Source organism: Halichoerus grypus, chromosome 6 (assembly GCF_964656455.1).
Source record: "Halichoerus grypus chromosome 6, mHalGry1.hap1.1, whole genome shotgun sequence".
Lineage (NCBI taxonomy): Eukaryota > Metazoa > Chordata > Mammalia > Carnivora > Phocidae > Halichoerus > Halichoerus grypus.
This window is the reverse complement of record NC_135717.1, coordinates 37,876,251-37,901,696: the sequence shown is the minus strand read 5'-3', so window position 1 is coordinate 37,901,696 and position 25,446 is coordinate 37,876,251. Positions and strand designations below refer to the sequence as shown.

The window sequence follows — 25,446 nt, the reverse complement described above, 5'->3', positions numbered from 1 at the left end:
TCCCACGTGAGGGCCGGTGGCCAATGGGCTTCCGGCCTGCGCCGCCAGCCCGGCGCGGGAGGCGGAAGTGCCGCGGGCCGCCGCCTCCGTCCCGGCTGCGGCCCCTGCCGGTTACATAACTCGTTTCGGGCTCCGCGCGGCCGCACTTCTTGGCTGCCTGCGACTCCAGGATGCTCTGAGCCCCACGACGGCGTCCGCTGCCGCCGGCTCCCGTCCGAGGTGAGGCTCCCCCGGCTCCGGCCTGCGGTGGGGCAGGGGTCTTGAGGGAGGAGGGAGCCGCCCGGACCCGGGCCGGAAGGGAGAGGCGGGGCCCGAGTCGGCCGCGGCGGGGCGCGGGACGGCCGGGGCGCGACCCACGCCTCTAGGTGCCCAGACGTGTACGCGGGGTGACGAGGGGGCCGCGGAGCTCGCGCTGGCGGAGGCTGAGGAGGGCCCGCGGGGCGTCCGCGGGGTGAGGACGGACGCGCTTCCCAGAGCCGCCCCTCCCCCCCGCGCCCCCTTTGCCTGGGTGCTTCCCGGCCAGGCCCCAAGACGAGTTGGTGGGGGGAAATTTGGGACCAGAGGTCAGGCTGCCCCTCGTTTCCCTCCCGGTCTCCCTCTTGCTGAAGGGCCTGGCCTTTTCGCAGGTCATCGGTTCGCCTGGCCTTGCCTTTGCTTTGGTACTTGTTGCGCGGATTGTAGTTATTTGCCGACTTGTTTGCCCTCCTGTGAACTCTGAAAGCCTGGGGCTCTGTCTTCGTTGTCTCCGACTCTTTCGTCCTCAGCTGTACCTTTTGGTTTTAAGATGCGTCAATTTCTTACGTTTTTGATAATTTACAGATTGGCCATGCAGACCCTACGACAGCTCTGACCTCCTCCACCAGATCGGGCACTTCTCAGGGAAGACTGGGAGCCTGTAGCTCCTGTGGTGTGTCCCCGTGGGAAAATTGTGAGGGAGACTGTGGGCCTTCTCTGGACCACTGACAACACGTATCTGTGTGCCCGGCGGGTGCCGGAGCTCAGGACCAGGAGTTATTCTGCAGTAAACGTGGGCATTGGCAGCTTCATTGATCTGTTTCACTCTGCCAAGTCCTGAGCCATAAGATTTTGTTACTCAGTTGTCCTGATGGAAAAGGATAGCAGCCCCACACAGTAGCTCCCTGTGGCGCCCGGGTGGTTGGTAATTGAAGTGTCAGAACTGGAGAGAACATTGCTGGTTGCAGAAGTGTCACCAGAGGACTGAAGGCAGAAAGCCTCTAGTTAGTGATTAACTGAGTGATCCAGGAAAGATAGATCCAGGCCATCTAAAAAAATACCACAATTCCTATGACATCTTGTGATGTAGAGATAAGTGTGAGAAGTTATTTGTTTGGCCCGCGAGGCAGGAAGGAGGGGAGTCTTGAGCATCACTGAATTAAAAGGGGCTGGAACAAAACCAAATTCTGTCTCTCACGAAAATCTCTGAATTGCCTTAAGTTTGGAGAAGAAGGGAGTAAACACTAGAAGAAACTCAGGGGTGGCTGAAATATAAGTCCCGGTCATCTTTCCAAATGGACAGATAAATCATGGCAGTGCACATAGGTCTTCAAGCCATTTAGGATTTGTACCCGTCAGAATCAGTGTGCAGCTCGGCCCTGGAGAGTGCAGTGTGCCTGAGCTCCTTCTCCGTTGGGCCACAGTTGGCTGCAATTCCCTCTCACTGAGCTTGCAGAAATGCTGGGATTCTATGAAGACAGTTAAAACCTGTACAAAACAAAGTCAACGCATGGTGTGGCGTTGACAGGCCAGAATAAAAAGTACAGGCATGTTTTTAAAAGGTCTTTGTGTAGCTTTTGCCTCTGTAACTTGCAGTGACTTTGTCATCTGTTTATTTTAACCATACCCACTCACAGACTTCAGATATGACTTGAAGTTGCTTAGTAACAGCATGCCTCAGTCTGGGATGGAAGAAAATTCCTGGATGGTAGGAGATTTGAGAGATAAAAGATACTTACACCTGAACCGGGGTGATGCTGTCATTGCTGACTGGGTACTCGGCTCCAAGACTGGGCATCAGGAGACTATTAGCAGCATTTTGGTTTCTAGCAACCTGACGTGTGTTTAGACCAGATGGACACAGCGTGCTTACACCCAGCTGCCCCAGGTAACACAGTGTAGAGAAGAATCCTCAGAGCTCTGAATTTAGGCTGGCACATGTCTTTGCCCTGCTGAAATAGCTCAGAGGTCTCAGCTGTTTGTGACAGCTCTCCTACCTGAATAGAGAGCTGGCTGCCTATCAGGCATTGTCTTCTCTTAAATGGTTGCTCCTCCGTGTCTAAGTTTTATCTCCATTATCTTCCCTTGACATCTCTTTCTGGAAGGAATCCACAAAGCCTTCATGGTTTTTCCATTTCTGTTCCTTGTGTGCAGAAAGCAAGCTTGGGGTATAGACCCCGTGTCAAAGCTGGTCTTGCTTATGTCCGTGTGCATTGCTTTCAAGTAAATGCTGATCTGCAAAATAATACTGGACCTCATGGGTCTCTTTCTGGCTAAGTTCATATGCTGATTTTTTTTTCTTCCAGGAAGTATTTGTGTACTTTGATAACATCAAGATCAAGCCTCCTTCCCTAAATATCATTCTTTTTTAGCATGACCTCTGATAGGAGCTAGCTGGCAGGCCAGTTCTGGGTTAGCTGATTAAAGAGAGACCCATGCATCGGAAAACCCAGTGAGCAAATGGTAGGTTAGTGTTCTGCTGTGAACCTTAAGGCATTTGCTCAGTTCTCATGGAATGATAGGAAGGACGTCTGTACAGGGAGCCAGGGCTTTCTGCGGGAGGTGGTTTGGGGTCCAGGTCAACAGTTGAACCAGTGTTCCCTGGAGCCTGAGTGCCCCACTGCGGAGGCCCGCGTGCATGCGACAGTCGGCCAAGGTGGCCACAGCACTGAGCTGAACTAGATGGTCAGGTAGAGGAGTAACAGCAGATGAGGGCTGGTCCTTTGTTTGTCCTGTCTACATCTCCGACTCCCCATCTCTTCACCTGAGATCAACTTCCTGCTCAGGTAGGGCCTGTGTGGCAGGAAGGGGGCGAAAGTACCTATGAATGTGACAGTGTAGAGATTTTTAAATGTCTCTTCAAATTGTAAGAATGATTACCCATTTTGCCCCTAAATGGACTCTTAGTGCCAACTTTTACTCCATGGCCTTGGAATAGCATGGCATTTTGTGTACTGATGCAAGAAATAAACCTTCTAAAGACAGATTGATAGTTGTAAAGAAGCAAAGAGGAGGTGCTTGTGGAAGGGGACACAGAACAGCTGTCTGAGAAAGTCTCTGTTCCCTTTGCTTCCATAGGAACACCAGAGAAACGTATTTTGTCATCTTTAATAAAACGCATTAAAAAATATCCTTCTAGTTCTATTTCTTGTTGAATAGTTACTGTTGTTAAAAATCAGATTGCGTTCCTCTTTTTTTATTTCCTGAATTCCTGAAATATGATCTGTTTGGGCAGCGAAGTATTGAAATTTGAGCCCATGTTGAAAATGACCGAAAAGAAAGCAGTTTCATTGTATAAAACAGCCTGTGGGTAATTGTCCCTTAGGTACTAAAAAGAATTCTTATCTGGAAAATGTTGACACAATATTTACACCTTTTCTGTAGTGTTCATGGGAGTGCTGCTGGGTACTTGCTTCAATTTTGTTTCTTTTTCAAACCACTCCTTCTCTCTTTAAACTCTGCAGAAGGGCTTGCTGGTTCAGAGAGTTGCTACTCTTTCTAGTCTTAGTTTCAGATTACTTTGTTTCTCCTCTGGCCATCCATTTTTAACAACTTCATTGAAGTGTGCCAACAGAAAAAAAGTGCACTGCTTGACAAATGGTCATGGGATGAGAGTACCTGTATACCCACCACCCCAAAGACCCTTCGGCCCCTTACCAACCAAGCCCTCTCCTATTTAAAAACAACAACAACAACAAATCATTAAGATTTTATTTATTTGAGAGAGAGAGAGCTGAGAGAGAGCTGAGCGAGAGAGAGCATGAGCAGGGGTGGAGGGGCAGAGGGAGAGGGAGAAGCAGGCTTCCCGCTGGGCAGGGAGCCCAACGCTTGCTGGTTCCCAGGACTCTGGGATCATGACCTGAGCCGAGGGCAGACGCTTAACTGACTGAGCCACCCAGGTGCCCCCCAAAAATCATTTTCTCGTAGGAAACACCAGCAACATTAACAGTCATTTTACTGGGGATGGGGTGAATAGGGGAATCTTAGTTTTGCTCTATATTGCATGTGACTTACTTTACTGTGAACATGTGTTCATAGTAAAACAAAAAAGTTTGCAAGAGCATTTCCCTCCTTCAAGAAGTGGGAAATGGGGGCGCCTGGGTGGCTCAGTCGTTAAGCGTCTGCCTTCGGCTCAGGTCATGATCCCAGGGTCCTGGGATCGAGCCCCACATTGGGCTCCCTGCTCAGCGGGAAGCCTGCTTCTCCCTCTCGCGCTCCCCCTGCTTGTGTTCCCTCTCTCACTGTGTCTCTCTCTGTCAAATAAATAAAAATCTTAAAAAAAAAAAAAAAAAAAAAGAAGTGGGAAATGTTTTTATCTTATTTTAATTTAATTTAATTTTAAGTAATCTCTACACCCCACATGGGGCTCAGACTGACGACCCAGAGATTAAGAATCGCATGCTCTGGGGTGCCTGGGTGGCTCAGTCGTTAAGCGTCTGCCTTCAGCTCAGGTCATGATCCCAGGGTCCTGGGATCGAGCCCCGCATCGGGCTCCCTGCTTAGCGGGAAGCCTGCTTCTCCCTCTCCCACTCCCCCTGCTTGTGTTCCTGCTGTTGCTATCTCTCTCTGTCAAGTAAATAAATAAAATCTTTAAAAAAATAAAAAAATAAAAAATAAATAAAAAAAAAAGAATCGCATGCTCTTTGGACTGAGCCAGCCAGGAGCCCTGGGAATGTTTTTTTTAAACCTTTTTAAAAATGGTCATCTAAAACTTGTAAATATTTTAAATTGGCTTTTGTAAAGCCACTTAAATTGTTGTTTAATAATTACACGGGAACCCTTTACAATATGTTCACAAGTCTGTTTATCGTCCTTATCCACAACTACGTCCTTTTTGCTTCATTACAACTTTGAATCTGTGTTTAGAACATTTATTTCTGGTATCCGTGCACAAAATGTCATGCTATTCCAGGGGTCTGGGATTTGAAAGCACTATGAGAGACTGTTTTGGGGCAAAATGGGTAATCATTCTACTTATAATTTGAAGAGACACTGTAAAACTTCCAAGTTGCTGCTAATTAAAAACAGCCCGTGAGATAATTTTCATAAAAATGTATTCATAATTTTCTCATACCACCTGAAAGTCTTTTTTTTTTTTTCTGAAAACGAAAACAACTCAAGCTCATTTAAAAAAAAATAATAATACAGAAAGGAGTGATGAACACAGACATCTGTGTAATTCCAGAGGCAAATGCTGACAGGAGGTTGAATTACTTTTTAAAAATAATAAGTTAACCTCATGATCAAGTGTTAATTTATACCAAATTTGACCCACTTTCATAATTAACATCTCTCTGATTCCGAAGGATCTTAAACGCAAAGCCAGAGAAGCGGAGATTAAAAACCCGTCAAACAACAAAACCTCGCTGAGGTGGAAACCTAGAAGAAAGGCCGGGAGGCCTGGCCTGCTGGGGGCAGCAGGGGGGTGGGGGGAGGGGGCAGAGTCTCTGAAACCCAACTCCCCTATTGCTGTACTTTTTCCTTTCAAAGTGAGTAGCTGCCTGGTCCCTGTCACCTGCCCCCAGCAGTGCTGAGGGCTGGTCGCAGCCGCCAGAGTTCTCTGTGGGAGAACACACACTCCTGGCTGAGTTTGAGCGCTAGACGGGGTTCAGTCTCGGCTGGTAGTCAGGACTGCAGATTATTACATATGTTTTTATTCCCACCCCCTTAAAATTTGGCTGTTTACAGGTAGTTTTGTTGGTAAACCAAACTAGTTGACCACTCAGTGGATCTGAACTTGGAGCTCTATTCTGGGTGCACCGTGTCAGGTGGCCTCCTACCAAGATCCCAGCTTAAAAAGCCGAGGGGCAAACATGCTTCTTCTCCAAGCCATCCTCAGGCCCGACCAGCCCACGCCCCTGTGGCCCTGACGCCCTTGCGCTCTGTGTCTTTCAGCGCCAGCATGTGAGCTGGCAGTGGGGGCTCATCTGCACCCTCGTGTTCTATTCTGGGAAGATGAGACACGTCTGGAACATTCCGGCAAGGGGACCATGGCTCCTGCTCGCGGCTCCACATTTCTGGCCCCCGGTTCCCGTGTCCCCTTTTTCTCCTAGCTCATATTATCCAATCTTCCTCTTTGTCCTTGTCTCACCCCAGACATGGGCTTTCCTTCTCCAGTTCTGACAGTGGCCAGCTAAGGCCACAAAAGGCAGAGAGCCCTTCGGCTGCCTGCCCACAGTCCAGTCCCCTGTCTGTGTGGAAATTCGCCGGCCCCAACGCTGTGACGAAGGTCCTGAGAACAACCAGAGGATTCTCTCCAACTGTGTTGACCAGTGTTAGTGCAGATGCCTTCCCAAGGAGGATCCGAGGTTTGCAGGTGGCACGTGTGCACAGTGGTCTCAATATATGCCCTCCGCATCTGGTCATTGTACCTTGGATGTGCAGTAAAACAAAATAGAGAAATAAATTTAAAACAAAATTAGATCTATGTCATCTTGCACAATGTAAAGCTTAAGAGCAGAGCTCCAAAATGCAAGATGTCCTCCTTGTACTGCACGGAGGTCTTTGTCTTTGCCTTCTCACCCTCGAGAATCTGAAGGAGGGCCCACTGTCAAGTGCAGGTACCCCAAGTTCGCCGGCCCCTGGCAGAGAACTTGGCACCTGACTAGTGTTTACTCTGCAGTCAACTGCTCAGATCTGAAGCAGAGCCATATGTTTGATGACCATTGAAGGAGACACAGCATATCACCATCACCCCAGCAAGTTGCCTTCTGCCTCTTCTCAGTGTCCCCCACTGCATCTGCTTTCTGATTGCTGTCACTTTTGATTCTTTTAGCCAGTTTTAGAATGTCCTACAAATGCAATCCTCTAATATCATCAATTCGTGTTTGAAGAGAATTGTCTGTGAGAATTACAGGCTCCCCTCAGAGCATGATGAGGTGGGTTTTAAGAGGAAGGCTGTTTGGAGCCCGAGTGTCGGGTGCTTGTTTCTTGTCATCTTGTACATTATTCATGTTGCTTCTACACTGAGGTTTTAGAAGGAGCTCAGGCTGCTGTGGAGACGCTTGCTCCCCGCCCCAAGCAGCTGCCCATGTGAACAGCTGAGCTGTGAAGAGTGCTCACTGTGTCCCTCGGTCTCCTTGGAGCCCTGTAGCCCATTTTACTGCTGTGAAAGGCAGGCTTCTGTATCCATCCCTACCTTAGTTTTCCTTTTGTCCCCCATCCATCCTAAAGGCAAGAGCTTAGAGCTCATTACTGTTGGATTTTTCAAGCCGATCAACCTGGTGTCAGCAGAATTGCACGTTCTTGAGAGCCCTGCATCTAGTTCTTGGGCCGAGGGCGAGTGTGTGCTAATCTTCCCTTGAGCCTCACCTGAGAAGAAGCCTGGAGTTTGGGAAAAGACTTCGTCATGGGTGAAGGGAGCTGAGGTTTTGAGAAAGGGATGGACTCAGTTGTGAGCTTGAGAGGGTTTGGGGAGGAGAGTCCTGAGGGAGGCTGCTGGTTTCCAGGGAGGGGAAGCTGTTGGTGCCTTGTTGTGGGTGTGCTGGAGCAGAAGCTGGGCCGATGATGGGCACGGGATAAAGCAGGAAGGTGGCAGCATGTGGGGCAGTGCAGGTTGTTGTGTGGAAGGGAAGCAGGTGGCGGGAAGGCCTGTCCCAGAGGGGGATACGCAGTACTCAGAGGAGTGGCTATGTGCACAGGAGGAGACGTGGAGCTGGGCCAGCAATTGGGGTGGCCCTTTGGAAAAGGCCATCTCCTTTTATCTTCTCAGCGACAGAGAAGCAGAAGCGCCTATAGGACAGATGTCTCAGTGGTCACAGTGACCCCAGCATCCTTGCAGGGTCTGAGACCACACGGAGGACATAGCACCCAGAGCCTAAGTGGAAGGTGGCTAACCTCGGCAAGGAGAAAGGACCCTTTGAACCAATGGGAGTGAAAGAAGAAAAGGAAGGGAAGGTTCTATTAGTGATAGAGGGTGCAGTGTGGCCATGGCTGGCCTGAATACCGGATGTCTGATGAGGGCGAGGGGAGAGGCCAGAGCACCTCCTAAGACATTAAGAGGATGGGGTGGTTTTTAAAAGTTGAACGTGGCTTGTGTGAGACCAAGAAGCAGTGCCTTTGAAGAAGGACTGTGGGACCTGGGGTGTCAGGGCACAAGGGGAGGGGTGTCCAAGAATAGGATTGTTCCAGCCTCCTTACTTGGGATGGGAGTGGAGTGCCCTGTGGGCCTCATGACAGTGCCGGGAGACCCCTCCAGGAAGTGGAATGATTCCATTCTCAGCCCCCAGATTCTGAATCCCCAGCACTTGCCAGTGGAAGGGAGATGAAAGGTGTTCCTGTGGATGTTGGGGACGTCCTGGTGGCTTTTCCGCCACTTCACTCTGTCCCTCTGGCTGAGCATGTGGAGGCAGTGCCCAGGTGTCCAGACATCACCCCTTCCTGCCACCTGGGAATCCTCAGGGAAAAGTGGCCTTCGTACAGGTACCAGGGGGTCATTTTAGCACAGAAAGAAGACAAGGTTTGCAGACAGCCTCCTGAGGATGAGGTCAGGGAAGGAGAAAGGGTAGAGCAGGTGAGCAGGCAGGCCCTTCATTTGGATCTTGGAGAATCTGGTTTCTGTCCCCTTGAGTTGCTTCACTCAACCACCCCGGCCCCCCACCCCCCACCCCGAGGCAAAGGGCAGGATGCAGACCCAGGAAACCCTGGCGAGAATTCTCATAGAAGCCTGAACCTTTGCAGCTTCATGTTTTAACTTCAAAGTCTAAACGAATTTTGGGTTCCCTGTACAACGTGCCCCTACTGTTGTAGTGTAGATGTGTCTGTGTCTTTGTAGGGAAGTGTCCCGAAAGGTGGCTTGCGTGCTGAGGCTTCAGTGCCAGCACCCGAGGGCTCAGAAAGGAGGCCAGAGGGGGGTGAGGTGGGGCGGCTGTGCTCTGGCTTCACCCTCTGGCCCCTGTTCTCTAGTGAATCATCAGGATCCTTGTCCCTTAAGCCCTAAGAGTAGCCCATAGCAATAGGAGACTGGCACATGGTGGAAGGTTCTCGATGGGTAAGTGGGGATTCCTACAGGTGCCAGAGGTGGGTCTCCTGGCCTGCTTCCTGTCTGAACCGGCCACTTGCCACACCAGCATCTCATGTGCCCTGCCACCCTCTGTAAACTGGGCCTCCAACACCGGTGTTTTCTATGGGACCCGCACACCAGGCTCTCCCTTTCCCTGCCTTCCTGTCCTTTCTCTGCCCACTGACAGCTGGGCTGGAACAGACTCGGCACTATAAATGCTGCATTTTTCCCTTAGTTAAAAGTGACTTGTTTCTATTTTTAAAATCAAGGCTTTTGAAAACATGGAAGTACTTTTAATAGGGATGTGAGAATCCACAAATAGCTGTGCATCTTGGAGCCCAGTGTTTTTCTTGAAAGTCAAACAGGGAACAAATCCTGTCCCTTTGGTCAAGAGCCTTGTCCCAGGGATACTAAGGAAAAATTTATAAATCCCTGGAATGAGATGCTCATTTATTATAGATCTCTCCCTTTGCTATCAGGCTCAATGTAGAGGGTTTTTTAAAAACTTCTAAAAGCAACTTTATTGAAGTTTAGTATACATATGACAAACGCATCCAGTGAGTTTTAATGTGTGTGTGTGTGTGTGTGTGTGTGTGTGTGTGTGTGTGTAACCACCACCACCATCTACAGAGAGACATTCCGTCCGCTCAGGAAGTGCCCCACCCCCAGCCCTTGCTCCCGGGCTCCTCAGATGCCCAAGGTCGGAGACTGCCCAGACCCTGACTGCTGGCTGATGTTGCCGGGTGCTTGTACTCCTTCTGTCCCCTGTGCTGGAGGGTCTGCTGAGAGCACGCTGTTGGTGTCCTGTCCTGCACCTCCTTTCCGCGGGAGCTCAGAGCACATTTGCTCTTGACCAGGAGTACCGTGGGGCACAGCCAGTGAAACACCTGGAGCTCTGCGGAGAGCAGCGAGGGCAGGCAGTCGTGGCACCCCATTTCTCGGGCTGGCTCGAGCCTGCCTCGCAGCAGATGAACAGTCTAGAGAGCTGTTCCTGGAAAGAGGAGGACATGGAGTTTCCTGGCATAGGTCTAACATTGGAGCCGAAAGTTGATTTCAGATTCATCTGGTGATTGTGGTTCGCGTTGATTTCTCGGCTGGGGCTGGGTGGAGTCTGAGTGTGATCTTTCCTTTCTCAAAGGCATTTTAAGTTGCCTCCCCTGTGAAAACTCATAGACCGCACAGACATTCTTGGCTAAGACTCGGTAAGTTCCTCTGATCACTTCTTACACAGCGACAGATTTTTTCCTTTGAGTATGAAATAATTAAAATTGGCCCAAATCTGGAGTAAGCTACCAGGTGGGCCTTGGTGGGCTGGTGGTTCTTCCTCTTCTCTGAGTCTGTGTCTTTTGCCAAGCTCCCTGATCTTCAGCCTTGTCTTCCCAGGGGTCCCCCACCCCACCCCGGCCCTTTTGGGGGTGGCACAGATGCACATGCATGCATGTACACCCCCCCACACCCCAGGTGGCAGGGTCCAGGCCAGCCCCCCATGGGCACCAGCCTGGGTCCCTGCAGTTAATTTGCAGGCTACAAAGCTTCTGATTCTTTCTGGAATCTACTGTGACTGTCTTCAGAAATAATTTTTTTCATCCATTTGTTCACCAAAGAAACATTCACTCAGGATTTGTTTTGTTTTGTTTTGTTTTTAACAGCTTTATTGAGATATAATCCACATGCTATACAAATCACCCGTACAGAGTGTACCATTCAGCATTTTTAGTGTATTTACACAGCTGTGTGTCCATCACCACATTGAGTTTCAGGACATTTTTACCGCTCCCAAAAGAAACCTCATACGCATAGCCACCCCCCTCCCCCAAATCCAGCCAGCCTCCAGCAACCACTCGCTTACTGTCTCTCTGGATTTGCCTGTTCTAGACATTTCATGTAACTAGAGTCATAAGACATGTGGCCTTTTGCGTCTGACTTCTTTCACTCAACATCACATTTTCAGCGTTCATCCGCGTTGTAGCAGGTGTAGGTTTAAATGTCCCCTGCAGTTTATTGATTTGTTCATCCATTGACAGTCAATTGTGGACTCCCACTCCCTCCCCTGCTCAATTCAGAAGCGGGAGTGTGTCCTTGCTGGGGTGCTGAGGAGGATTTTCATAGATCATCCTGTTTGGCCACCTGGATTGGCAGGTGGTGATGTGTTTGGGCTTGTCCACTAGGATTTTCCCTGAAGATTGTTGCAAGGCGGGGGGGGGGAACTTGTCCCCGGAGCCTTCTCTGGAAAGACTGCACTGAGGGACAGGGCTTGGCCTTGGATGATGTGGGGTTGTTGACTTTGACCCAGAGGCTCCAGGTTTTGGCAGGGACTTCGTGCACGTCCCAGTTTTCTTGGCCCTGAAGTGGGGAGGCGTTGCCCTAAACTGGCCCTGTGGTTGATATTTAGCATCTTGGGCAGCAGGCCAGCTCCTAAGACAGTGTCCTGTGTCCTGTCGCTCCTTAAAACATCAGTGGAGTTTGAGATTTGGTTAGCTTGGGTCCTGAGCAGTATTCCCTGAACCCATAACCCTCTGAACCAGGCGCCTAACCCACCTGGGATCCAGAGTGCAGATCAGCGAACCAGCCATGGTTTGCCGAGAACTCACTCATCCAGTGAGCAGGTGTGCAGAGCGGGCGGTGGCTGCTGCAGCGTGTGGCGCTGCTTTCCGGAGCTCGGGCTGCAGGCCGCCAGAGACATTGAAGTCAGCCACCTGGCCAACCTGCCATCTGTTACCCGAAACTCGGCCTCCGTGGAAAAGTTTGGTTGGGGTTGGTTGGTTGGTTTTTAATTGGGAGCATTTTCTTTTCTTTTTTTGAGAAATGCACTTTATTTTTTTTAAGGTTTTATTTATTTGAGAGAGAGAGAGAGAGAGAGAGAGAGCGAGCACAAGAGGGGGGAGGGGCAGAGGGAGAAGCAGACTCCCCGCTGAGCAGGGAGCCCGATGGGAGCTCCATTCCAGGACTGTGGGATCATGACCTGAGCCAAAGGCAGACGCTTAGCCAAATGAGCCACCCTGGTGCTCCGGGAACATTTTCAAACACCTATTTGGCATACCTATCATCCAATTCAACAATTATTAACATTTAGGCACTTTTGCTCCAGCTAAATTAAGTTACAGGATATGATGTCATTTTGCTTCTACATATCCAGTGTACATCTCTAAAGAGTATGGACATTTTCTGCACAACCACAATGCTGTTCTCATATCTTACAAGATTAATGAAACCTTTGGTTGTTGCTTTTGTGCATGTGTTGTGCCAGAGAACTGTTTATTTTAAAGTATCAGAGGTATCTCTCAAATAAATAAATAAAATCTTTTTTAAAAAGGGGGGGGGCGCCTGAGTAGCTTGGTCAGTTAAGCGTCTCCCTTTGACTCAGGTCATGATCTCAGGGTCCTGGGATCAAGTCCTGTGTAGGGCTCCCTGCTCAACAGGGAGTCTCCTTCTCCCTCTCCCTCTTCCCCTCCCCCTGCTTGTGCACTCGCTCTCTCTCAAATAAATAAAATCTTTAAAAAAATAAAATAAATAAAGTGTCAGAGGTAAACTGTGTGTGGATTCAGAACCCAGCTAAGGGGATTGTGGGGCAGGGCCTCCTTCCAGTTTAGGTGAGCCAGAACTGGTTTGGTGCCTCTCACACTGAACCAGCAGCTGAGAACCACCTAAGTTAGGAATCGGAGCAAAACTACTTAGGACATCACTGTTTGTTTGTTTTTTTTAAGATTTTATTTACTTATTTGATGTAGACACAGCGAGAGAGGGAACACAAGCAGGGGGAGTGGGAGAGGGAGAAGCAGGCTTCCCGCCAAATAGGGAGCCCGATGCAGGGCTCGATCCCAGGACCCTGGGACCGTGACCTGAGCCGAAGGCAGATGCTTAACGACTGAGCCACACAGGCGCCCCAGGACATCACTATTAAAGGCTAAGGACATCACTGTTAAAGGCCTAGTCCCTGGACTAGCCAGACCATGCTGGTCACCAGTTGGTGGGCACCAACAGCCCACATTGATGGGCAGTTCTTCTTCAGTTCCTAGCCCTTTGCCATCAGCAGCTCATTCCAGCCTCAGCACTGTCCTGTTGGGCCTGACCCTCTCTATTTTAGAGGGGACTCAGAGCCTGGCTAGCGAAGGGTGAGCCAGAGACAAGACCAGGCTCAGTGTCTGAATCCATCCCTTTTGTGGAAGAAGGCAGGGTTACCCTCCCTTTGGGTGTTGTGCAGAAACCTCCAGGGGAGCAGTACTTTGTACCTGAATGTGAAGTGCCAGGGTCCATCCTGCTCTTGGTGGGCGAACCCCTCTAACCCGTACACTCATGTTCTGTGGGACAAAACAGCCCTTGGCTCGGGCTAACTGGGGAACCACATCCTATCCAGTGACTGCTAGGATATATTTTGGACAGAGATGACTCATAAAACTCAGGACTTGCCATTTTTTGGTTGACCAATCCCATGTCCCAAGAGGTGGCTGGCCACTTGAGAGGCATGAGGTCCCTAAGGTCACACTAGCATGTTCTGGGCCACAGGCCGCATCCTGGATACCAACAGGGACGTGGGCTGGAGTGGGCGGCCATAGATGGGGGTGCTGAGCCCTGGAACGGCCCCACTGTTCAGGAACCAAATAGTGGAGCTGTTGTTGACCCAGAGATCAGGCTGGATGGGGTCTTGTTTTTGAAGTTGCATCTCAAGAAAGAAGAAACACCAAGCAACATGGGAAGATCAGATTTGCCTAGATTGAGGGTAGTTTCTGTTGTTTGGTTGGTGTTTCAGTTTTGTTTTGTGTTTGGAACTAAGAACTTAAACAAATACAGCCCAGCAGCTGGGGCCTACCCTATCCCAGCAGGCCTCTCACTTTAACTTTTGTGATGGCTGTGTCCCTTGTTTTGTCAGCACAGCTGGCTGTCTCTGCCCTGCCCAGAAAGAGGCTTTTGTCTAGGTCAGCTTAGCTTTCAGGGGTTCCATCAAGATCTTGTATCCAGAGACCAGCTCTGTCCCCTTCTAAGTGATAGGTCTCTAGCAGGGCTCCTTCGTAAGGTCGAGTTGGTGCCTCAGCTGCTGCCTGACCCTGGACCCATGGGGGCCCACCAGTCCTCAAGCAGGAACAAACCCTTGTCATGATGAGCATCCCATTCTGTTCCCCTCAGAGCCCCGGGGGAGGGCACCTTGCGCTGTGGGGCGGGCCATGGGAGGGGTCCCCACCTTGCAGACCCCACATAGGCAGTGCGCAGGCACTTGGCTGAAAACATGGAGGGAGGAGGAGAAAGCGGGTCCCTGCTCATTTCAGCTGTTGAGCCAATGCTGTGCAGAGGGACGTGTCAAGGTGACATGGTCCCCGCCACTGGGAGTTTGGCGTGTGCTGGAAAGACAGAACCCAGTGTGGCCACAGAGCTCCTGCAGTACGTCCACCTCCTCCTGCCCACCTCCTGACTGCTCAGCCCACGTGGTCCTAGGGGGCTGCCAGGCCACGAGCGGCCCTCACAGGAACCCTTCTTGCTGAGTAGAGCCTGCTGGGGTTGCGTCCAGGGCTTAGAGGCTGAGCATCTGCCTTGCTGTCCCAGTGGTCAAGCCTCGGGGTGGATTTCAGCCCCTGGCAGCTGGCACATTAGGACATGACCTTCCCGGGGACCCTCCCGGAGACACCTGAAGTCTCATGGGAACCAGGCACTAACGATGCCAGGGCAGTCCGAGCAGGTGACCTTGAAGGATTGTCACAGGCACTTACTTGGGCTGGCTGAGTGGTCAGGGCTGAACATCCGGGTCCCCAAGACCTTTGGGTGTCGCCGGGATAATCTCGGTGCACACTCACAGAACTGGTTTCTGGATTAAGCTCAGGTCAGTAGGTGATGACCAGCCTCTCTGGGGTCCCGCCACCCCCAACATTTGTTATGAAAAAGTTCGAACATGCAGAGAAGTTGAATGTGTGGGCAGTAAGTTCCTGTATTGTGTCTTAGCTGCCACCTGGATCCAGTGGTGAATAGCATTTTGTCATGTTTGCTTCCTAAGTAGTTGTATTCTCTTGAAACATTTAGTTTCAGACCTCACAATGCCTCACTCCCAAGACTTCCTATGTAATTACACACTTCCTTGTCCAGTACTGTCAGTAACAGCTTCGTAACATCATCTGCTGTCCAGCCCGTGTTTACATTTCCCCAGAAGGTTATTTTGACTTGTTCTTTTTCCCATTGGGGGTTTACACATCACAATCGGTGGTAGATCTCCTCGCCTCTTTTAGTTTACTTTTTTTCTTTTTTTTTCTTGACCTTGATCTTTTGAAGAGACCAGGCCAGTTGTCCTGTAGAATGCCCCTCCTTCCGTGTTTGGTGGGCGTCATGGTGCCCTTGAACTGAAGCCTGTGTGCCGTTAGGCCTGGAGGCTTGATTGGGTCCGCACCCAGCATTTTAGGTGAAACCCTGGGTGATTAGCGTATTTCACGTCGCGGTTAGAGGCTGGGCTGGCCGGGCTGCTGGACCTGGGTTGGCAGGTTCCGCTTTCTCGTAGTCAGTAAATCCTGGGGGTGCAGGTGCTTTGTGGGAGCCCAGCCTTTCCACCTGCCTTCCTTCAACTAAAACAAAGAGGCTGCTCCAGCAGCCTGGACTGAACATACTCTCCTGATGTAGAAGAGTTGTTAGCAGGGCGCCCGCCCCGCTCTCAATCTCAGGGTCATGAGTTCAAGCCGCACGTTGGGCGTGGAGATTGCTGAAAGAAAAATAAGAATGCAGGATCCTTTATAAAATAAATAAATAAATAATATATTTTTAAATATAAAAGAGTTATTAACAACTCATGACCCTTGATTTGAACTTTGGCGTGTCTCATAGTCTCTCTTCCTTCCTATGAGTCTTTGTCCGCTGGCTGGGGGAGGAGGAGCAGCCCAGCCAGCTAGCGCTACTTCTGCTGAAATCCAGCCCAACCGTGGCCCCCCACCAGGCTGCCCCAGGGGGGACCCAGGTCGGGAGACATCGGGATGTGGGGCAGAGTGGGGACGGTGCTCTCTGCAGCGGCAGAGAAACACAGAGAAACAGCATCGGGAGTGAGACGCGAGACCAGCCGGGGAGGAGCCGGGCTGGGGCGGGGCACCCCATTTCCTCGTCTGCAGTGTGGGGGCGACTGCCACCTGTGCCTTGGGGCTGTTGTGAGAGACAGACACACTCGGTGCGGGTACTGAGGAGACGTCCGTCCATGGGGGACCATACTAGCTTCCCTGTCTTGCCTGCCTCACAGGTTAGCATGAGGAGGAGGTAGCGTGCAGTGACAGTGCCCGGTGGGCTGGTGAGGGGGAGCGGCCGCCCTCCTGACGCCGCCTCCCTCCCTGCAGGTGTGAATGACAGAGGTGGTGCCGTCCAGCGCCCTCAGCGAGGTCAGCCTACGCCTTCTCTGCCACGATGACATAGACACCGTGAAACATTTGTGCGGCGACTGGTTCCCCATCGAGTAAGTTGAGCAGCACCCACTGTCCCAGCTGCAGCTCGGCGGGGTGGGGGGCGAGGCTGGGGGCGTGGGACACACGTAAGTGCTGGTGCTGGAGCCAGAAGACTTGCTGTGACAGCCAGCGTGGCCTGGAGGTGCCGGGGTGGCCCAGGGTCACCTTGCCTATTGTTGGACCCTAGGCCTCGGGCCCTGGCTACCGTCAGCCTCTTTCCACCTCACCGCATCCCTCGTGCAGAGAGTTCCCCAGAAGGCCTTTCCTGAGAGTCTTTAGTTGAAAAGATGTTCAGTGCAGTGCTATTGATAATTCAGAAAATTGAGAAGCAGCTTAAGTATCGTAACAGTGAGGACTTGGTTCCATACATTGGGGTATGTGCCTGCAAAGGCTTGTTATTCAGCCAGGGGGATAGAAATCTGTTGAAGAGGTGTATTTGTTGATAAGGATTTTTTTTTAATGAGATAATAAATGGGAAAAGTAGACTAGAAAACAGTGTGTATCCCAGGCCTGCTTTTATTTATTTATTTATTTATTTATTTATTTATTTATTTACTTGACAGCAGGAGAGCACAAGCAGAGGGAGAGGGAGAAGCAGGCTCCCCACTGAGCAGGGAGCCCGATGTGGGGCCTGATCCCAGGACCCTTGGAACAAGACCCAAGCCAAAGGCAGTCAGTCACCTAATCTACTGAGCCACCCAGGCACCCCTCAATCTGCTTTTATTTAAAAACATGTACAAGAGGGGCGCCTGGGTGGCTCAGCCATTAAGCGTCTGCCTTCGGCTCAGGTCATGATCCCAGGGTCCTGGGATCGAGCCCCGCATCGGGCTCCCTGCTCAGGGGGAAGCCTGCTTCTCCCTCTCCCACTCCCCCTGCTTGTGTTCCCTCTCTTGCTGTGTCTCTCTTTGTCAAAAAATAAATAAAATCTTTAAATGAATAAATAAATAAAAACATGTACAAGATAAAAGCTTATGAGGTTATATTCCATGTAGCAGGGTGTTTTTAGTAGTTTGAGGTGGGCAGATTATTAGCAGCTACAGTTTTGTCTGTTTTGCTTCCGTAATAGGCACATACAGCTTTTGTAGTGGGAAAAATAGATGCTGGCTTTTTTTTTTTTTTTAAGATTTTATTTGTTTATTTGACAGAGAGAGACACAGCGAGAGAGGGAACACAAGCAGGGGGAGTGGGAGAAGGAGAAGCAGGCTTCCCACCAAGCAGGGAGCCCGATGCGGGGCTCGATCCCAGGACCCTGGGACCATGACCTGAGCCGAAGGCAGACGCCTAACGACTGAGCCACCCAGGCGCCCCAGATGCAGGCTTTTTATTTTACAGACTGGCAGTTATAAGATAAAGAAGTACTGGGGTGTAATGAACAACATGCCAACTACAGTGAACACTGCTGTATATGTATCATACAGTAAATCCGGAGTTCTCATCACAAGAATTTATTATTTAAAAAAAAAGACTTGTAAAAATGAACTAGATACTGCCAAGCCTCGTATTTCCATGAGTCCTGACCTCAGACTGGTGGTTTAACCTGTTGCAGGCCGGGAGGGAGGAAACAGGCGAGCCTCACGGCTCTGGTGGGATGTGCCTCAGCCTCCTTGGGGATGTGGGCCAGTGGCGGCTTTACGGGCCATAGAGGGGCCCTGCTTCCGCCAGCAGTCCCGCTGCCGCCGCAAAGTAGCCCAGTATGTGCTCGGATAAGACCCAGTTGAGGCGTCTGCGCCCAGTAGAGTCCCGCGGGGCCGTGGCCTCTGCCTCCTGAGGCGCCCGGCCTGCCTGCCTCTCGTCACAGCTTCCTGCGCCCGAGGCCTCAGGTTCCAAAGATGGTGGAATGAACTGCAGTCCCATGGGCTGTGTGGTGGCAGCTCCGTGTCGTGGCTGCCATGCCAGCTGATCCCTCTGGGGTAGTGTGAGGAGGACCAGGGAGGGAGTGCAGGTGATGCTCAGGCCCTGTAGAACCTTCTGGTGAGTGGTCAATGGCCGCTGTAGAGCAGAGCCGAGTAGAGGACCTGTCTGCTATGTCACCGAGAGGGTATGGTGCCCTCCCCTAGCTCTTGGTCTCAACAAGACATCTCAGGCTAACCTATTACGTCTACCCCAAGCTAAAAAACAAGCCCACACGCCCCTAGGCCCCGAGTGCTCCTGCCCTCCTGACCATGTCTCCTGGCTGTGGTGAGTCTGCCTTTCGTTACTGTCCAGGGGCTTTGCACTAAATGTTCTCTTCCTGCTCCCCTGAGTGAGGGGTCTTGGTGAATAGCCCCTAGCAACCCTAGCCACACCCTGCCCTTGAAGCCTTGTCCCCATCTCTGCCCAGGGAGGTGCAGTGAACTCAAATGCCACTCAGCTGTGAACTTGGCTCTCCCCACACCCCCAGTCTTCAGAAGGACTCCCAGAATTCTTGGAAATCACCCAGGTCTATGGGCTGTCAAGGGCCATCAGTCTTAACTCATCCAGCTATCCAGCTGTCCCTCTACTTCCTGCTCTCATCAAGAGAATGTCATCAGAGGTTTTTTTTTCTCTCATCTCTCAAAAAATGATAGTAAAATTATTTTTCCCATCAGAAATTCCCAGTCCCGGGGCACCTGGGTGGCTCAGTCGTTAAGTGTCTGCCTTTGGCTCAGGTCATGATCCCAGGGTCCTGGGGATTGAGCCCTGCATCAGGCTCCCTGCTCTGCAGGAAGCCTGCTTTTCCCTCTCCCGCTCCCCCTGCTTGTGTTCCCTCTCTGGCTGTCTCTCTCTCTGCAAATAAATAAAATTTTTAAAAAAAAATTTTGTATTAAAAAAAAAAAGAAATTCCCAGTCCCGTCTAGGGGCTCCTAGTGGCTCAGTCAGTGAAGTGTCCGACTCTTGGTTTTGGCTCAGGTCATGATCTCTGGGTCGTGAGATCAAGCCCTGCGATGGGCTTCGCACTCGGAGTCTGCTTTAGTTTCTCCCTCTCCCTCTGCCCCTCCCCCCAAAAATAAATAAATAAACCTTAAAAAAAAAAAAAACCCACACATTTTTAAGAAATTCCCAGTCCCATCTAGACAGATTACTGCTTTGAGAAGACCCTTTGGTGTAGGCTGAGTGGTGGACAGACTCCTTTATCAGCCGTGGAACAGTGGGCAGGGTGTGGTTCCACTGTGAAGCCCCACATTAGTTGAGCTTGACCTTTGGGGGTTCACCTCAGTTTGTTCTCCTCAGGTACCCAGACTCATGGTATCGTGATATCACCTCCAACAAGAAGTTCTTTTCCCTCGCCGCAACCTACAGGGGCGCCATCGTGGGAATGATAGTAGCTGAAATAAAAAGTAGGACCAAGATACACAAGGAAGTAAGTATGTGTGGCAAGGAGTTGGTGGTCCCTGTCGCTGCACAGGCCTGTGGGGGCTTGCAGCCAAATCACACTGCCTGCTCTGTGGCCCTTTCTCCTAGCAGCCCAGACCGATTATGAGACTCATACCCAGTTGGTTTCTTTCTGGGTGTAGGTGATACAGTTAGACACAAGTTGAACAAGAGACCTAGCTGCAGGCTGTCGTTTTAAAGTATGGAGGAGTTAAAAAACCCCAAAACACAAAGTAGGGAGGAGTGTAAATGATACACTGAGAACCCCCAAAGTTGTCAAGGGCTCTGGGAAGATCAGTGATTTGTAGAAACTACTAATGGTGCTGTGGTTGGTTGAAGGACACGCTAGGTTCCAGTTAGGGGTTAGTGAAGATAGAGATATAATTTCTTTTCATCCAGCTTCACAGACCTCTCCGAGATCTATGTTGGAGCTCCTAAGAGTCTGTGGCCCTACATCAGCAAGCTCTGCTCTGAGTATAAAATAAAATGAGAGGTCACGGCCACAGACACATTGTTCCGTGTGGTTGTCTTGGGTCAAGATTCTGCCCAGTAATTTTGGTCATCTTCGCGACTGAGTAGTGTTTATCACGTGGGTGTTTACTCCAAGGACAGGAAAAAACCCACTCACAACTGGCAGCAGGTTCTATCTGCTCAGCTTCAGGTTATTTCTTTAAAAGTACAAGAAGAACATCGCCCTTTGAAAGACCCGACCCGCTCAAGTATACCCCATTTTGCCCGTAATTAGATTCTGGCGAAGGTAGTTTCTTTTGAGAGTGACTTTCTGTCCCAGCTTCCTCCTGAGGTTTTTTCTTCCACTTCGTCTCGCATGGTGGTCAGATTCGGGAGCCCCCCAGGCCGGAACTCCCATCTCCAGAACCGCAAGGCAGGCACAGGGCGGCGTGGGGCGGAGCTCTGCCTGGCGTGGGCAGCACAGGGCGGTGAGGCCGCTCAGGCCCCCACTTCCTTTGCTCAGAGACCACCTGGGGGCAGCGTAGGATCCTTGAGGCAAACCTTTTCAAACTTTGTCTCATCCTGGGTGTCCAGTACGTGTCCACGTGGCACAGTCGCTTCCCTGTTACTGCTCTGCCTTTGACCCTTGTCAGGTCCACCACACATCCCCAAGAGGAGCGACATTCTGACAAGAGGAGCGACATTCTGTGTGTGTCCTTAGTTTAGCCATTTGTGCCACAAGGACCTGCACCCTGTCTTTTCCGTGTGGGTGTCTGTGGGACTGACTCTCCATTATCCTTTGCTCTGTCCCCTCCCGCCCCAGCCCCACCCCATGTGTCGTGGTCAGGGAGTCGGTGGGTGGGATGTGCCCTGCGGTGGTACCAAGAGCCTCAACCGTTAACATGCCTTTATGTCTGACTTTTCCTTCAGGACGGAGATATTCTAGCCTCCAGCTTCTCTGTTGACACGCAGGTTGCGTACATTCTAAGTCTGGGAGTAGTGAAGGAGTTCAGGAAGCACGGCATCGGTAAGGGGCGCTGAGCTCGTGGGGTTTGGCACATGTGCTCCGGCCACCATGTCCAGTCATTTCCCACGTGCTGATGACCAGCCCCTAAATGTCCCTCATTCCCCTGGCCTGTGGGGACGTTCAGCCTCCCGCCCCTCCTAGCAGGTCTCCCTGCCCCACCTCCACTCTGTTGGCCATCAACCTGTGCTCTTTGCACCCATCATCAGGTCTCTAGGCAATGGCCTCATTCCCAAATCTGACTTGATCAGATTCATAACGCTCCCAGATGTCCTGGTCAGGGAATGGGTACCGCTCACCACACCTGTCGCCACACACATGGCTTATGTTTGGTCACAAGGTGTTCTTGATTAAGAATAGAAAACATAATTGAAAAACAGTCCCAGGGATGCCTGGGTGGCTCAGTCGGTTAAGTGTCTGCCTTCAGCTCAGGTCATGATCCCAGGGTCTTGGGATCGAGTCCCGCATCAGGCTCCCTGCTCTGCAGGAAACCTGCTTCTCCCTCTGCCTGCCACTCCCCCTGCTTGTGCTCTCTCCCTCTCTCTCTCTCTTTCTCTGACAAATAAATAAATAATTTTTTTTTTTTAAGATTTTATTTATTTATTTGACAGAGACAGAGACAGCGAGAGCAGGAACACAAGCAGGGGGAGTGGCAGAGGGAGAAGCAGGCCTCCCCCGTCTGTGGTTCCAGATGCCCGATGGTGTGCAGCAGATGAGCCCCATCTGACCATGGGATTTTAGGGGCTCTGACAGGGTGGTTATGGGAGTTCCATCTTTGATACAATGGCAGGGAGATCTGTAGAGATGTCTGGCAAGGTCACTTCCTTGTCTGCTTCATGCTCCCTGCCTGCCTGTCCTACCGTGTGACTGTCGCCCCTTCTCCTGCAGGTTCCCTTTTACTTGAGAGTTTAAAGGATCACATATCAACCACCTCCCAGGACCACTGCAAAGCCATCTATCTGCACGTCCTCACCACCAACAACACAGCAATAAACTTCTACGAAAACAGAGACTTTAAGCAACATCACTATCTCCCCTATTACTACTCCATCCGAGGGGTCCTCAAAGATGGCTTCACCTATGTCCTCTACATCAACGGCGGCCACCCTCCCTGGACAATCCTATATCCTTTACTTCTCAGGGGTGAGGGATGTGGCTTCCCAGCCACAAGGGTGACTCGCAGGGTCATGGCCCATGTGCCAGATGGAGCTGCGTTGCCTTCACATGATTCATGAGGCCAAGCCCATGGGACATGTTTTTCCTGACCAGATGGTGTTGTGGGTAGATCTGGTTGTACTCAGTGTTCCTCAGACTTCACTGGCATGAGGTGTGGGTTTTAACCCTCTTGGCCAACAATCCACCTGTCCAACAAATACTGATTGAGAGCCTCCTGTTCCAGGTGCGCAGGAGAGACAACTGTGAACCCAACAGATGGGTCCCCTGCCCTCAGAGGGCCTTGTGCCGCCTGGGGAGAAGACACACCAGTGGGATGAAAAGAATTGCTTGCCTTTGGGAGTGCTTGGGTTCAGACCTCCCTTTCCTGAGGCACCAGAGCTGTGTCCCTCCCCTGCTCCCTCTTTAACCCTCTCTGGGCTGGAACAGGAAGAAGAGAGGCCAGGAGACTTCCTGATAGAGGGTGTGGCCCCAGACACTGAGAGTAAGCGAGCTAGGAGTGAACTGAGTGAGGCTAGGATTTAGCCATGTCACGGGAGTAAACAGGAGGCAGAAGCCTGGCCCCAAACCCTGCAGGCCTCCCAGTCCCTGTGAAGATGGGACCCCCCCCTTCCTTGTCCCAGGGACGGGGCCCTGCCGTTCTAATGACCGAGTATGGGAGTGAACTGGGAATGCTTGCTCTTCCAGCAGACCGGTCGCCCTGGTCCCCAGTCCCTGTCCATCAGCTTTGGTCCAGGTGTCCTTGTGCCTGAGGCCTCGCCCAGAAGGTCCTTTTGTACCACGTGCCACCCTTGATTATTTTGCACAGCGGAGGCCCCTCCCACTAACAAGGCTTTCCGGCGCTCCACGGAGGCTTGGCAGGCTTTGGGGCTCCTTGAGAAATGGTGTGGCATCTGCCCGCAGCCCTGCAGATGACCATGTGGGCCCCTGCTGACCATGCCATCCAGGGGTGTGTGGGCAGGCGAGGCGAGTCAGAGTCTTCCTTAACGATGCCCCACGGACTACATTCAGCACCTGGGCTCCGCGCTAGCAAACCTGAGCCCCTGCTCCATCCCGCACAGGATCTACCGCCAGGCCCACAGCCTGCTCTGCAGCTTCCTGCCGTGGTCTGGCATCTCCACCAAGGGTGGCATTGAGTATAGCCGGACCATGTGACACCAGCCGGGCAGCCGCCATCAGGCCCCACCCTTCGGCACCCTGTAGAACTCGCCTTCCTGGCCATCTGACTTCTGTTGTCTGCGAAGTTGCTGGTGGCCCCTTGCCTGGCCTGTCGGCCTGCCGCAGCTGCAGGCCTGGTGCTACGTGGGCTCGGAGTAGAGCGTCGCAGGGCACACCTGGTCTGACAGGTACGCTGGAGCAGGTGGTGTGGGGAAGAGGGGAGCAGAGCCCGGCGGGATGATGGTACCAGGTAATGAAGCCCGTGGCACACTCAGCCATAAAAACAGAAGGGCCTGAATGGGTACTTGCTGCACCGGGGTGTTGGGAAATGGTACCAAGAGCTGAGGTAGCCTGACTGACTTTCAGAAACTTGAGGAAGGAAAACAGAGTCCTTGAGCCCTTGGCCAGACTTCTGTCTCTTCACTTCCTGAACTGCATGTTAAAAAAGGATGCATTCACATGGTTCAGAAATGGAGAAGGTACCAAAAGATCAAGCCCCGGCCCCAGCCACTCAGCTGCCTTCCTGAGGGGCTTCTCCTGCTGCTGCGTCATGGCCGAGCTTCCAGGTCCGCTGTAACAGCAGCAGCTTGGGGCAGGTGCCTGGTAGACCAGAGCTCTGCTCAGATGCGGCCACTTGTGAGTGCCATGTGTGCCGCAGGGGACTGATCTCAGACCTCCGAGCCACAAGGGGTCATGGGGACCTCAAGGCCCACCCCCTGGTGCACGGACATAGCCCAAAGCAGTTTGGTGGTGGGGGTAACTCACACAGCGGCACTCCATGACCACCTGGGCTGGAATCCCGCCATCTGTGCCTTGATTTGTGCAGGGACTGGGAGGGACTCTGGGCCTGGAGGGCTTGTGCTCCAGGCTAGGTTGTGCAGGCTAGTGTAGGACATCTCCAGGGAACCTTCACCCCTGCTCCCTTCTTTCCCGCAGGCTCTTCCAGCCCTCCTTCCTTTTCTGGTAACCTCCGGAAACCGCCGCCTCTGCCTGCGCCCTGGTCCCGCCTCCAGGAGCGTGCACCAGCCCCACTGGCCGGCTGGGGTGTGGCGGCATTCACTGTGGTCTGTTTCTTCCTCTGCCCCCTTCCCCTCCACTGCCCATTCCTTCTAGCTCCTTCCTCCAAAGCTGGAATGAACTTTTGCTGGAAGGGAGGAACCCAGGTGTTATGGACAGACCTCACCCTAAAGACAGAGGAGCCTCAGAACAATGAGGGGGTGAAATAAAGGGAATGCCAGATCCTTACCCAAAACCAGCCCACAGAATCCTGGGGTGTGAGAAGCCCCTGCCTCTCCGTGAGGGGCTGTCGCGTGGTGGGCAGAGCCTGGAGGCTTTTCACCCCAGCACAGAGCTCTGGGGCTTAGACCCTGACATGGGAGGTCCAGTCTTCCAGTGGCCTCCTGCTGAGGGCTTCCTGCTGTCCTGGGGAGAATGGAACTGCCCGTCAGATGGCAGAGGCTGGCTCAGCTGAGCTGCCCCCAGGAGCTGGACTGAGGACGGGTGCCAGTGAAGTTCCCGGGGGTTCCCTCCCCACCTCCCCAAGTCCATGAGCTGCAGCTCCAAGATGCAGACAGGAGGAAGCTGAGAGTGCTCTCGATGGAGTGGGGCCCCGCCTTTGGGGTGGGGGGCTGTCACGTGCTGTGCGGCCCCTGAGTCCCCAGGGGCAGAGACAGGAGAGG

General features: G+C 51.9%; 1 protein-coding gene across 3 annotated transcripts; it reads left to right on the top strand.

The window, feature by feature from the left end:
• Positions 1-47: 47 nt before the first annotated feature.
• Positions 48-23,767, top strand: NAA60 (N-alpha-acetyltransferase 60, NatF catalytic subunit). 3 transcript variants are annotated; one of them, XM_078074932.1, is made up of 6 exons: positions 83-219; positions 16,434-16,643; positions 19,822-19,951; positions 21,343-21,439; positions 22,325-22,559; positions 23,608-23,767. In XM_078074932.1, exons 2-6 carry the CDS (start codon positions 16,534-16,536, stop codon positions 23,762-23,764), a joined length of 729 nt encoding a protein of 242 aa, XP_077931058.1. In that variant the 5' UTR covers positions 83-219; positions 16,434-16,533; the 3' UTR covers positions 23,765-23,767. The 3 variants fall into 3 exon arrangements, with proteins under 3 accessions (XP_077931059.1, XP_077931058.1, XP_077931057.1); XM_078074931.1 differs by having other exon boundaries at positions 84-219; positions 16,528-16,643; XM_078074933.1 differs by lacking the exon at positions 16,434-16,643 and having other exon boundaries at positions 48-219.
• The last annotated feature ends 1,679 nt before the right edge of the window (positions 23,768-25,446 follow it).

What these genes read in the sequence shown, in the direction of transcription:
- NAA60 (XM_078074932.1), top strand. Translation starts at nt 16,534, where the DNA reads ATGACAGAGGTGGTGCCGTCCAGCGCCCTCAGCGAGGTCAGCCTACGC. An exon ending in GGACCAAGATACACAAGGAA is followed by an intron (nt 19,952 to 21,342) that starts GTAAGTATGTGT and finishes CTTTTCCTTCAG; the next exon opens with GACGGAGATATTCTAGCCTC. An exon ending in GTTCAGGAAGCACGGCATCG is followed by an intron (nt 21,440 to 22,324) that starts GTAAGGGGCGCT and finishes CTTCTCCTGCAG; the next exon opens with GTTCCCTTTTACTTGAGAGT.